At 42.5% G+C, this 13,924-nt stretch overlaps 1 protein-coding gene across 5 annotated transcripts in view; it reads left to right on the top strand.

Annotated features, from left to right (window-relative positions):
* Window positions 1–13,924, top strand: part of SLC4A4 (solute carrier family 4 member 4) — a 230,640-nt gene that overhangs the window by 127,589 nt on the left and 89,127 nt on the right. For 4 of the 5 annotated variants that reach the window (XM_032186495.1, XM_032186494.1, XM_032186497.1 and 1 more), the window contains exons 4-6: window positions 2,830–2,965; window positions 9,487–9,647; window positions 12,352–12,531. In XM_032186495.1, the coding sequence (XP_032042386.1) occupies window positions 2,830–2,965; window positions 9,487–9,647; window positions 12,352–12,531 (477 nt within the window). The remainder of the gene's footprint in view (window positions 1–2,829; window positions 2,966–9,486; window positions 9,648–12,351; window positions 12,532–13,924) is intronic. The other variant, XM_032186498.1, reaches the window with a different exon arrangement.

Genomic DNA, 13,924 nt, shown 5'->3' with positions numbered 1-13,924 from the left:
TTTAGATGCAGATTTTTAGTCCAAATTGCTTTTATAATTGCAAGGACGATTTTCATGCATAAGGCTATGTGTTTGCAGATATATTCTGGAACTGTTCTGCCAAGAGCATCTGTTACTTCCAAGTCAAGTAATCGAATGCTTGTTATGCACCTCACGGATTGTGAGAAACATTTCTGAAGAAAAAGAAAAAATAATTGTAGAAACTAATGCTTATGTAAGAGTGCTAATTACCAAAAGGGTTAATGTGTATTTTCCAAGAACTGAATGTCTTTGTAAATTCTGCTTAGCAGTATTTTTCTCTCTTTTTCAGGAGTATCCTGTGGGAGTGTTTTTGCTTTTGTGGGAAACTATAGATTTACTCAAAGGAAGAACTGATAAAAAAATGAAAAAGCTTTGTGTAGTTAGTTTGGGAAACTTACTGAATCACGGGCAATATTGCTTATGTGACATAATGGCAAAGGAATGGATCAGCTGGTTGTGTGAACTTTGCTTTCTACTGATGTATATTTATGTTGCTTTCACTTACGTTTCATACACATGCCTTACACCTTGCTCTCAATTGTGGCAAACCCAGCCAGTCCTCAAGCTCTGCTGCCTCCTGGGTACCTGTCCCGTGAGGCTAGGAAGCTGTGATGATCTGTGAATAGGGTCAAGCCCTATTGTCCTGCAATTAAAAGGCAGAAGGATATGTGTGATGGTGCCTGTGTCCATAACGGTAACACACAGGCTGGTCTAGTGCATGTCCTGAGGATGTTGTGCTTGTGAAATGGTACCCTTAAAATGGTGGGCATGGGAAAGGGGCAGCCGTGAGCAGCCACGGGGATGTACATGCTGTAATTATTTGGGTTTGGGATTGAGTTGTGCTGTGCAGTTCTGTGAAGAAGAGCTGGGGCCACGTCTCAGGGAAGTGAAGCTGGTGGGCTATAAATGATGGATTTCTGGAAATAGTTCTAGATCAGCACCACTTTGCAGAGCCTTAGATGTTGTGACTGTGCAGATGTGAGGATAGCTTTGAGAAGCACAGAGGTTGGTGCACCTCGCTGGCAGGTGCTTCTGTGAGGAAGGGCTGAGGCCTTTGTGATGGGAAAAAGGAGAGAATCACAGGGGCAGCTCACGATGTACTGCTGACCAGTGGGCCTGAAAAGCCTTAAAGGAGAGGAAGGAGGTGGAGAGAAGTAAAATGGACCTAACTGGCAGCCAGGCTTCTAATTCATGTAGGTATTTTAGAGCAAAACTCAGATATGTGAAACAAGACGTTTTCAGAAGTGCCTTGCTTTCAGAAGGAAGCCTGGTCTTCTGTCTCGCTGCGGGAGCATTCTGAACAGCTTGAGCAAAACTTGCAATTGGCTCTAAAGCTTTGGGTAAAAAAATGTTCACTTCAGTGAGGTGTGTCCCTACTGCTGTATTTCTTCAATTGGGAGCGTTAAAACCAATGCAACAGGGGGAAAATGTCACCAACTGCAAAAATAATAATGAGAAAAGATAGTTTCATTAAATTATTTTCTTTAACTGTAAATGTAGTTTCGATAGGAAAAGAAAGCTTTTTTATTACAAAAGTATACTAGCTGGTGAGAAATTAAATTTGCATCAACGTTTGCTTAATAATTGAAGGCTTCTTTAAAAAAAAACAAGAAAAAAAAAGAGAAACAAAAAGGCCGTGTTTCCTATTGGTTTCTTTTTTCACATTACAAATTGAGACTTTGCTTACCCTGGAAAAATCAATGGTGATTGGACACCTGGTGTAATTAATTATATTGCAACAGCCAGACAGCTGATCTTTTGAAAAGAAAGGGGTTTTTAGCAGAACTGTTCAAAGTTCATAGTCTGCTGTTTAACTCTAATGCTAATAAACATTCAGCAGAAGGGATGTCTGTCTTAAAATTGCCCAGTATCGCACCTTTGTTTTAAGGTGATATGACAAGAACAAAACTGTAGACCCCACGAGGTCCTCCAGCAATGCTGCTTTGGTGGCACGAGCCCCAGTTGCCTCTGGGAGATGCCCTTAGGTCTTGGCATGTACACAGCGAGGTTTTCAGTTTTTAATTTTGAGTTATGTCCATTTCTTAACCAGGAGGGGGGTTCTGCTCATTCTCCTTTAGGTAGAAACACAAATGAACTTCACTTGCACTACCAAAAGAGCATGTGTTGAACCTAGGTTCTTCTGCCTAAATGGGCAGTCGTTTCCCAATGGGTAGAGCTGTGTTTTTTTTCAGTGCACTGGTGCCTGACTAAATGCGTTCAGGCACATTCTTCATGTATAGATGACACAAACTTTCTGTTAAATATTCCTGTGTTTTCTAGCAATAGGTCTGGGAAGGTTACAGCTTGCCTTGCAGGCCAATTAGAGCATGAGCCATGTTGACAGGGAGGGGAAAGCTGGCTATGGGATGCTGTCACAGTAAGCCCCAAAAGAGTTTGGCTGAAACTGGTTCTACGTCATATAAAAACGGGGGCTAAGGATCTCAGCTGATCAGAGTACTAAAGGTCCTTGGGCACGCACCATAGAGCATATTGGTTTTGAGCTTGATAGCTCTTTTTTTTACAAGGGCTGCAAATTGCTGTAACATAGTTAAGGACTGTAGGAAGAGGCAAGTTTTCCTGAACTTTACTCCCAGCTTGAAGTTTTAAGAAGTAAGTGAGAAGCAAGGAAGGGAGGAGAGGGAGATACACGAACCCTCCCTCACGCCCCTCCGACCACAACTAGGATGTCAAATGGAAAAGACAGCCTGGAGAAACAGCTGAATGGCTTTGGGGAGAAGGGAAAGGAAAAGAGCCGCACGTCTCTGGTCATCTCTCAGGCTGTTAACCGCAGTATTTTCACCTCTGCAGTCTCCCCCGCTGCCGAACGCGTCCGCTTCATTCTTGGAGAGGAAGATGACAGCCCAGCACCCCCACAGCTTTTCACAGAGCTGGATGAGCTTCTGGCCGTTGATGGACAAGAGATGGAATGGAAAGAGACTGCCAGGTGAGTTGTTTTTAACTGTATCCTGAAAGGGAAGGGCAGCTACTCAGAAACCCCATGGAAAATTCCTCTTTAGCACTCAAGGGGGGTAATGTCCATGCTACAGAATGGCTTGGGAAGTCCACAGAAAGAAATCCATACAGGTGAATTTACCTTTCTTGGATAACTGAGAGAACTCACGGATTTGTGTAAATATTAATTTAAAACAACAACTAGAAAAATCAGACTGCCAGATTGACTTGAATGGGTTGCATATGGAGATCCAAAATCGATATGGTCTTACTAGTGCATTGAAAAGATCAACAATACCATGGCCAGACTAAAGCTTCTGTAAATGTGTTTAAATTCCTTAAATTCTATTGCTATAATTACTTATATTCACACACCACAAATTGGAGCATTTTGACCACGTCCTTCTCCTAATGAGTTACTGATAAAATTAATTTTAAATAGGTAAAAAAAATCCTCAAGTTTTTTTTTTTCCCCTTTCAAATTATTCAAGGTGTATTAAATGCTCAATTGGATTGCCTGCTTTGAGTTTCTTGACTAAGTTCTCTCCCTATTTCTTTAATGGTGCTGATTTAGGACTGGCATGTTTTTTTTGCCCTGTTTGACACAAGTTTTTTATGGCGTATTTCTGAGCAACATAGAAGGAGCCATTGGATTGGATTCAAGATCTAAAGGCTGCTTCTTGCCTTGTGAAGTGTAGTTTTTCTACAGCAAAAACCTTTTTATTGGGTTTGCCCTGAGAGGTAAAGCCCCTAACTGCTGTTGCTGCGAAGGTCTGAAACCTTCCCCTAGAAAGAGGTGCTTACCTAGCTGCTGAGCAGCCTGGGGTTTTCCTGTCCCTGTTCCCAATCCCCCTCTCTTAACTTTGGGCTTTTCATTTTCCTTTATTGTGGCCGTGCTAAGCTCTTTCCCCACCTTCCAGTCTTAAGGGCATCTACTGTGTTTGGAGGTAGCCAATGTTGTTTGGCTACCTTAATCTTCTTTACCTGTGATTTAATGAACTGCTCCACCGCCTACCCCCTTGCCCCTTATCTTGTTTTATTTTTACTTCTCAGTCACTTGTAGAGCCTATTTAAAGACTTTTCACCTTTACTCTTTAACTCCTTTCTTATTGGTCATCCTTTTCTCCCTTTATTGCTCTTCCCTCTTATCATTAGTTCAGTACTTGCATGTGTACTTCCCACCTCTGCTTTTTCTGGCAATTTATGCTTTCCTCTATGTATAGGCCTTTGAGAAGGGTTTTTAATGACAGATGGTTAAGGCTCTTCCACAGTTCAGATCTTGATGGTGCGCTTCATATTGAGCACTATATTGGGTCTCTCCTTTGTAATATAAAAATTGGGAAGCTCTGTTTTCCTCAAGTCCACAAATATTAGCCATCAAGAGGAAGATACTCCATGTCCTGAATGAGAAATGACAAAACATTTATATGTCTTGAGAAGTATCTATCAAGAGCCCTCTGCTTTTACATTCCAAGAACCTTACAGAGGGATATGCTGGTGCTTTTACCATCAGGCAGCTGTAGAGAAAAAGGGAGGTTTTCTTCCCCTTTGGAAATGCTTTCTGATTTCACATGTGACATACATCTTCAGTAGAAGTGCTAGATTCAGCTGTATATATGCCTCTCTCCTTTGAGTGATACATATCTATATTAAATGCTTGAAGAGGGGACAACCTGTTGAAGCACAGTGAAATTCTTAACCTTGGCTAACTTCCTGACTTTCATGGTAATTTGTTGATGGTGATCTTGCACAGTGTGTAATTGTCCAGGATATTTCAGTATCTTCCTGAAATGACTTAATCTAGCAAAACAGAACCTGCTGTAAGCTACTGAGTGGCTCTTGCTGCAGAATATACCAGCTAGAGCTGGCTAGCTCTGCTTTAGTAGGTAGAGGAGCTGCATGCTCTGCCACTCACTGCAGCTGATGGGTCTAAGACCTGACATAGAGTGGGAGCTGTCAGGAGAGACAGGGTTTAGCAAATGGTACCAGAGGTGTTCTGATCAACAGAAAAACTGGAACATGTCATGGAACATTTCTAGCAGCAACCTTCAAGATACTGCCTTTAAAGTGCTTCCAGAAGAATATCTTTAATTGCATGGCTTGACTCTTGATCCATGTGACTTCAGCTGTCTGTGCTGCAACCCCAGTGTAAATGGGCTATAGTTACCCCCCTGCACTCAGTGATGTTTCAGATAGTAAGTACATCAGTCCATGACTGGGGCTTGAGGATGTCTTACTCCTTTGTGTGGTCCTGTCACATGTTAGTGATGGGGTCTGGCCATCATTAACAAAAAAGAGAAGTTTTGGAAAAATATCTTAATTGTAGAGTGTTTCATAACCCAGCCCTGTAAATGCATTAGAAATAGAGCAGTAAAAGGGAAGGTGTATTGCTGTTAAAAGGTAACCTGAAGATTTGGGTCACTGGGTGTTCCTTGTTCTTTCTTTTTTCTTCTTTCCTTTCCTTTTTTTTTTTTTTTTTTTTTTTTTTTGGTGCTTATAATGGATTTACTTGGTGTGGATGGACAAGTTCGTGCACCAACATGTGAATGTTTTCATTTCAATCGTAGTTAAAGAATACAGAGCAAGCTGGTAAAAGGAAAAGAAAGACCTGAGACAGCTGGAGGCCACCAGCTATTTTGAGGCTCAGTCCATTACATTTGGGAACCAAGATGTGCACACCATAGTGGAGATTGCCATTCTGCAAGGCAGAGAGATGGCAAAAGGATCCTGGTGATAATGACAAGGACAGAAAGGGTTGGCAGATAGGCTTTTAAAATCTTTAATTACGGTTGTTTCTTTATGTAAGCTCTGTCAAACAGTACATTTACATCCTTCACCTCTTTCCTCATTACAATATTAACATGCCTTTTATGCAATCCTTTATAGGGCTTTAAAAATAAAAAAGATGAGTCCTGCATACTGGCTAGCAGAGGTAATAGCTGTCTTCACGGTATGTGTACACTGAATATACTGAAGGCTCCCAGAGAAGCATCTGAAGAGTAAGATGTTCTTCTGGAGGCAACCAAGTGCACTGGTGGCAGATTTTTCTTGCAAATCTCTGCCCTTTGGAGCCAGTGATGCCTATATGGTCTTGAATTCAGAAGTCCACAGTGCCAGCTTTGCTGGAGCTGCCAGTGTAGTAAGATCCAAGAGGTGTAATACTACATGGGTGTTGTTTGCCGTACCTTGCTGCTTCTCTGATGTGGTCACAAGAATTTTTACTAGCTATTGCAAGTGAATTAAAAGTGGCAGAAAGGAAGAATATGGAAATGTAAAAAAAACAGAGGGGGATAGAAATAACGAAATAAATTTGGTTGTTAATTTTCTCAAATAACAGTGTTGATAATCGTTTGCCCTGAAACAGCACGTTGCTGTTATGCTGCAGATAATGTTGCCTTTTACACTCAGGAAACTCTGTTTCGGGATGTACAATTTGAAATTCACCCAATAGGAAGCATTAGCCCTATGTCTCTCTCTTTTGTCCTTTCCACTCTCCTCCACCCTAAAAGTCAGACACTTTCTTCCAATGATCAGAGGCTGCCCATGCAACTTTCTGGGTGTGAGTGAGCTTTTCTGTGTGGTCTTGTGTCAGTGGTTGTTTCTGATAGCACATTTTGTGTCCTTGTTTGCAAAGTCTTTTTTGATGATACTTCAGTGACCAGGTGCGTAAGTGTGATCTTTGCCATAGCACAGATGTACACTGTACAAAGTACCAGATTTCTGTTTTGGCATGCTTTAGGCTTATTTCCTGAACATTAACAGATATTTCTGGTGTATCCCCAAGTCTTTATCAACAATAGGGGATGCGTGTAGCTGATGATAATTTCACACTAGTATGCTATCTTCTGGTAGGTTAGCTTAGGAAAGTATTGCACCAGGAGTGGTCTTTCAATGATTCCCCCTGATGGAATGAGGAGTCACCACGCAGTTCAGTGTCCTCAAAGCCACATCTGCCTTTACAGTGGGCACTTCTGGCTCCTGGGAGGTGTCTGGAACTACCTTGGCTTCAGGTTTGGCTCATTTTTATCACTTTAGGTATCATTTGTGAGTGAAGTAGCACACCAAATTGGTTCATTTCAGTTCACACTGAAGATGCCTCCTTGTAAACCTTCTTTGCTTTGCGTGGTCCTTGGCAAACCAACGTATTTAATTAGGTGAAGTATATAGTAGGGAATAATAATAAAAAGCCCTAAAGAAGAAGACATGTATTAAGCATATGGAAAGCCATGTGGAGAGCATTGCTTAACTAAGTACTGGCATTGGTTTGCAGAAAGCAAATATTAATAATTGTGAATTATACACTTTCACCAAAAATACAAATGCTTGTAATTTGCAGCTTTTATGCTGTTGCAGGCTAAGCAGCATCTAACTGCCTTTGATATGATCCCATAACTGTATGATGCAGTCATACGTATGTGGCCATGTCACACACCCTTTGAACTCCACGGATGTGCAGGTGCCCAAGTCACTGCGCTTTCCTAGCAAACACCCAGGTGGTGTGAGCTGAATACAACCTTGTTACTCAGCGCTCAAATTCAGTCTCTCCGCTTGGGTTAAAAAGCAACTTTTGTATAATGAAGTCTCAAAAGAGATTATTGCAGTTGAAAAGCATAATTGATTAATCCTAAAGTAATACATTTTTTAGGAGTATGATTTCACTTGGCGTTAATAATGTTCTCTTGAGCCACGTTGTGACTTCCTTACCTTCACATGTATGTTTTCTTTGTCTTAGTAATCCCCTTATATTACTCAGTGGAATTTTCATTTAGCCAAGTATATTAAAACAGTATCTTGGGACGGGATTAGAATGCCCTTGTACTTTGCAATCAGGTTGCATTAAAACATCTTCCTGCATTCCGTGCTCACAGTGCAGCCGTAGCTGGGTGCTGCAATGAAGGAAAAGATCTGTGCCATTTCTTTTCCTTTTATAAGCGCAGCAAAAGCCTGAGCCAGGTGAAATTTCCTCCTGTGGGTCCCACAGAAGGAGTTGTTTGCGCAGTCCCTGGCCGGCCACCTGTGCAAACACCTTGCTGGCAGCAGCAGGAGCCAAGGGCAGCGCGGAGACGCAGCGGGGTCACGCTCCGGCTGGCCGCCTGCAGCAGTGGAGCTCGGGGTTGCGATCCCTGGGTTAAACCTCTTGCTTGCCTGCTGTGATGACATGGTTTTAGGGGTGTAAAGAGTATTTTGCACGGAACGGCATTTAACCTTTGCTCTAATCTTCAACTAGAGAGATGAGCTTTCTGTTTTTTCAGACCTACTTTGTTAAATGATTAAACAATGCATAGAGAACAGAGAGAAACAACGAAGCCCTTAATTTGTCTTTTCCATTGGTAGCTCGCTTGTTCCTTCCAGAATATGTTTGGGTCTGTTTGGGACATGCTGCTCTCCTCTGCCCTTTGCCTCCTGCCAGCCTGCTCCTCTTGGGCAGCACTATGCAGTGCTCCCGACTGTTGGCCAGGCTGCCGGGTTTTGGCAAAGCCCTGGTGCTTCTCCTGTGCTCGTACACTTTAAGATGACCCATGTCTTTGCCCCATTCAGGGGACCTGTGGCAAGGAGGATGGTCTGCCTCCAGCTGGCAGACTGCAGATTTGAGCTCTGGGCAGCAGGGGTGTGAAACTTTGTGTGAGTTAAATCTCTGCACCGTGCCCCTGCTGCCCCACTGCTCAATACCCACTGTTATGTGTGGCCTTGGTAAAGGCTCTGAGCCCAAGAGAAAAAGGGGCTATATTAGAGCAGGGTGTGGTTATAATCCCATGTGGATACTGCCTTTTTGTTTACAATTTGTGAGCAGATGAAAGAAGAGGAATGTAAAAGCTGAGGTCCATTTACTGATATTTCTGCCTTACCTTTCTCTGCAGTTTTCTCCTACTTTTCCTGCCCCAAGCTTACCTGATTCCTTAAACAGGAGGTGAAGCTTTCAGATTTTATTGTCTGGATCGGAATCCTTGAATGCAAGTCACTCTATTTCCAGAAACACCATTTTTTTCCACCCTTTCCATCAGCACCTCTCACCACTGGCTACTTTTGATTAGTTATTAAGTGTGAATTTACTTACCTGACTTTGATTTGCTTGGATCTGGTGGAGCAGTTGTACTCACCGTGATGCAGAGCGCCGGGTCAGGGACTGGGTGTGCAGCCCAGGGAGGAAATTAGCGGGTGTCAGCTGAGTTGTTGAAACTACTTGGCCTGGAGCAAACATGAGGTAAACTGTGTTAGTTTAAGGCTAGTTTAAGGCTTGGTGAAAGCTATTAAAGATAACGTGTTTTACGTTACATTTGGGATAGTTTACAAGCAGATACAGCATTATCACTGCTCACCTAACACATACCAACTCATTAAGCCTTTGCAACTTGATCATGGATTTGTGGCCTTAGGGATGTGTGGGAAAATGTGTGCGCTTGAACTTGTCAGTATGTTGTGATATTTCAGCTGTGGTGCTTCTTTCAGATTGGTCTGAAAGGAGTGGAGGGAGCAACAACTTCAACACAGTCTCATTGCTCTGCCCTCTTGCAGGTGGATAAAGTTCGAGGAGAAGGTAGAACAAGGTGGGGAACGATGGAGTAAACCTCACGTGGCCACGTTGTCCCTGCACAGCTTGTTTGAGTTAAGGACGTGTATAGAGAAGGGCTCGATAATGCTGGATATGGAGGCCTCTTCTCTCCCTCAGGTGGTGGGTAAGTAAGTTTTCTTGGCTCTTTCCCTAAAAAATGCCCTAAAACTTTTAATTAACCTTGATAGTGGTTTCCTTCGAAGGCAAGAGACTGAGCATAACTGTTTTACCCCCCAGAAAAACACATGAGAATTTATTATTTCCACAGTCTTCCTGAAATCAAGTGTGAAATAACCATGTTGGAAGATCTCAGGCTTTTTTCCCCTCTCTTTGAGGCAGTCCATCCATTTTCACTGCCTGATGAAAGCACTACTTTTTCCTTAAAGAAGTAAAACAAAGAAACAATCCTCCTAGGAGTGACAGGGAAAACTAGAAAGTACTTGGAGGTGGATAACCAATAAATGAAAGGGAGTCTTCTCAATTTAGAAGAAGAGTGAAAGAATGCACTTCAGTGATAATTATGCTTACTTTGAACTATACAGAAGCAGTTGGATCTTGAAGTAGGTATCCAACGTTTACCACATGTGTGTGAAAGGAAAGGCATACACTGACAATCGATGTTTACTACCAGAAATATAGCATTTAAAAGGCTACCTCTCTGTGGTTAGACGAGCCCAGCAGGTACTGCTCTGAGAAGAACAGCTGCAGTTTTGGGCCCTCATGGTCAGACCACAGACTGGTTTTGGGTGAGTTTCCAGGGTGGGCTGCTGAAAGCAGGTGAAGGGTCTGTGTGAAATGGGAGCACTCCCCTCTGGCAAAGGAGGGTGAAGAGCAGTCACAGGATCAGCTGATTCAGATGAATGGGATGGCAGGGTTTTTTTCAGTCAAAATAGCTGTGGCCCGGGATGACACTCAGTGACATTGCCAAGAGCTATACCATGTTCCCGATGACATGTAAAAGGCATCTAAAATAAACCTAAGAAGTGAGCCATCCAGTGGAGGTACATTTAAACAATACACTGAGTTTGGTAGGCATTATGTGAAAGAGGTTTAGAGGAACGAAATGAAATAAAAACACTCCAGAACTCGGTGCTTTGAGTCATAATCTCAGGACTCAGGCTTGGCATAAAATTATCAGGTGACAAGTGTTGCATTAGTTTGTAAGACTTTGAATTAGAGAAGCTGTCTTGATATTGTCTACCGAGTTTTGAACTTTTTTTTGTAGGTGCTTGTGGTGGCATTTATTTTCTTTTATTTCTGTGTTTGTATCCCAGTGCGCAGCATTGCAAAGTTTTTTAAAAAATAAGTTACTCTGGATGAAGTCACTTTGAGATGTCACCTCAAATAACCCTTTTCACCATCCAAGTCAAGCCTAATTTCTGAGAGACTAAATGACAAATCGGTGACTGCTGTTGCTGTACCACTGTCCCGAGTGGGCTATTTTTGCTGTTATAGGTCCAGGTTCTTTAATCAGATACAGAGGGGTGTCTAAGAAGACTGCAGACCTGCTTTCCAGAAGTATTTAATCATGATCCCTTTGTTGAGGTTCAGCAGTGACGGGCAGGAAAGTAAAATGCACAGAGCTCTCTTTGTTGACTTGAGTTATATCAGAAGCACGAAAGGGAATAAATACTTGCCAGATGGAGAAAGATAAACTTGATGAAGAAAGGCATGTTGTTCTGAAGGAAGTATTCCAAAAATCACTAACAAAAAATATGAATGAAAGCCTGCAGAAAAACAGCACCTTACAAAAATAAAAATTTGCCAAACATTTTTGTAACCGTACCTACGTGCTTATAATCATTCTTTTCTGAGTTAGGGTGGAAGGAGTAGGCTTTTTTCCCTAGTGATTTGAGAGGCATTAATTCTTGGGTAGCAGCATATAGAAGATGACTTTCTGACTCACTGAGTTAGCAAATGTGATGCATGTTCTGCCTCCACTTTCACATAACTTTTATTATTAGCACAAATAAAAGTTACTGGTAGACAAATAAGAGCTGCCACATTCCCCGAGGGGACAGCACGTTAACTGAAGTAATAAAGGGAACAGCTTAATGTGAGATTTAATGCACAATAGTGATTTTTTAAATATATCTGGCTACCTCCCCCCTTGGGACAGAGGAACGGAGAAGAGAGAGTTGATGGCAAGTGAGCAGTCTTTGCAGTGAGTTGGATGCTGTTCCTTTGTGGTGATTCAGTTAAGGGCTAAGCCCCATAATACATGTATGTCCTGTAAAAATGGGAGCAAGTTCTGCCTTTTGTAGTTGCTGTCATTTTACTTTAGTTCTAAGAATGAAAGATTTAATTAGTGGCTCGTCTCCAGGACTTTTTCCTGCAGTTAGATGGGGTTTTTATCGGGGGCCTGTGAGGTGAACTCAGGCCTTGTGCAATCTGATAGAAGTTTTACCATGCTGTTTTGGGGATCGTCCTGGAATTCACAGTGTAGCTGCAGCTTCTTTACAAAACCTCAGGGTTGGAGTAGAGTCCCCCCTCTGACCTAAGAACCATCTTATCCTGGGAAGAGCTGATTTGAAGCCCTCTGAGTGGCATGTATGGAAATAACACAAGGGAGTTTGGGTGGAAAAGGTGTGTGTTGGTGGCTGATGGGTTTTTCTTGATGAAAACACTGCTTTCATTTCAAAATAAATTATTAGAGGAGATTGCCATTAGAAATAAAATGGTAAAACCTGGTGGTAGCTTTGAGATGGGAAGGAAAGACTTGAAAATAGGAGGGTGGTAATTACCTCCCTCTCCCAGCTACCTCTGTAGCCAAGTTCTGTGCTTTGTCATTCATTTTCCTCTCTTCCTCATCCCTTTGTGTGCAACAGAAATGATTGTTGACAATCAGATAGAGACGGGGCTTTTGAAATCCGACGTGAAGGACAAAGTCACCTACACGCTGCTCAGGAAGCACCGGCACCAGACCAAGAAGTCCAACCTGCGCTCTCTGGCAGACATTGGAAAGACCGTCTCCAGTGCAAGTAGGATGTTTACCAACCCCGATAATGGTAATGCAGAGGCTAACTGGCTATAGCCTTCCGTTTTAAAGCAACCCACCAAACTTGCCCGCCAAAAACTAACTCCGTTGCCATGATAATGCTTCTCTAACCCACAATTAGCGTAGCAAGACCCATGCTGATAACACATCAGTGGTGGGCTCTGATGGCTGCTTCTGCCGTGGCACATTGCTCTAACCATATCTTCACTGGACGGAGTGGGAGAGGAGGGGAGGTGGCAGGTAGGCAGCAGGATACAGCAGCACAGGAAAAGCGGAGAGGTGCTCCCGCAGCTGGTGTGTAGGAGGTGAGGTAGGAACAGCATTAGGAAAGGGAGACTGACAACAAACTCCAAGCGTGCCTGAACCCAAAAGGCTGATCCTCTGAAATGCTTGTGCAGAGATGAAGCTTTTGTGCGTGTTCGATTTCTGTAACAGATGGTGTCGATGGCACTCTAAATCAAAAATTATGCGAGAGTAAAATCTAGCTTGCATTTTATTGCCATGCAATCATTGTCCAGTGTGGGTAAAGCTGATTTTCCATTTTGCTTTATTCATCCTAAAATTGCTTTGTGGTGTTATGTTGTATATTATGTCTCTGTTTCTCTCTAAAAATTACTTCATGTATAGTGTTGTGGACATTGTGGTGTCTGTGGAAGTGTGTGTGTGTGTGTGTGTGGATACAGACAGCTGTAGAGGCCTTGGCAGTGACACTGTAGTTAAACAAGGAAACTTGCAGTTGTATTAGTGGGAATCAAAAAAAGAGGATGTTATAAGCCTATTTTTAAGTCTTGGAGTTCTGCAAACTGCCTCATGTTGCAGTATGGAAGCTTGTCTAAAAGTTACCATTTCAAAATATCCAGAAACAGAAAATTGATAGTCATCATGCTACATTGAAGGCCTCTAAGCTTTCTGTGTTCTGCTTCTTGAACTCACCCTAACATTTCTCCCTAACTTATTGTCCTTAATTAATGTTTCCTGCTTTCCACTGTCCTTTGCTTTTGCAACAAGTGTGTATGTGCATGTGAAAAATATTTATTGCTCTTACACATCTTATCATGTACCAATGTCTTGATAATGCAATGATTAAATGAGTAACACAAAGGCACAGTAACATGAATCAAGGAAATGTCCTGGATGTGCAGCTTTTCTGTGAATATCCTTGCAGGAGCCCAATGGAGCTAGGACAGGGACTGTGCTTTGGACTGTTGCTCCTCAAGACCCCCTGCTCATTTCACAGTAGCTTCAGACAGGTGTAAAATTTGTAGGTGCCCCAGTTTTTGCCCTTAAATATGCCAGGCACTTCAGATCCTTGGAGTATGCCTTAATCCTGTCGGGACTGGGCACCCAGCAACTAGCTCAGATTTGTTTTCATCTGGGATCAAGAAATTGATTTCTTCCCAGCA

The sequence above is a fragment of the Aythya fuligula genome, chromosome 4, assembly GCF_009819795.1.
Source record: "Aythya fuligula isolate bAytFul2 chromosome 4, bAytFul2.pri, whole genome shotgun sequence".
NCBI classification, from domain to species: Eukaryota; Metazoa; Chordata; class Aves; order Anseriformes; family Anatidae; genus Aythya; species Aythya fuligula.
Note: the sequence above shows the minus strand (reverse complement) of the source record. Positions and strands in the feature narration are given on the sequence as shown.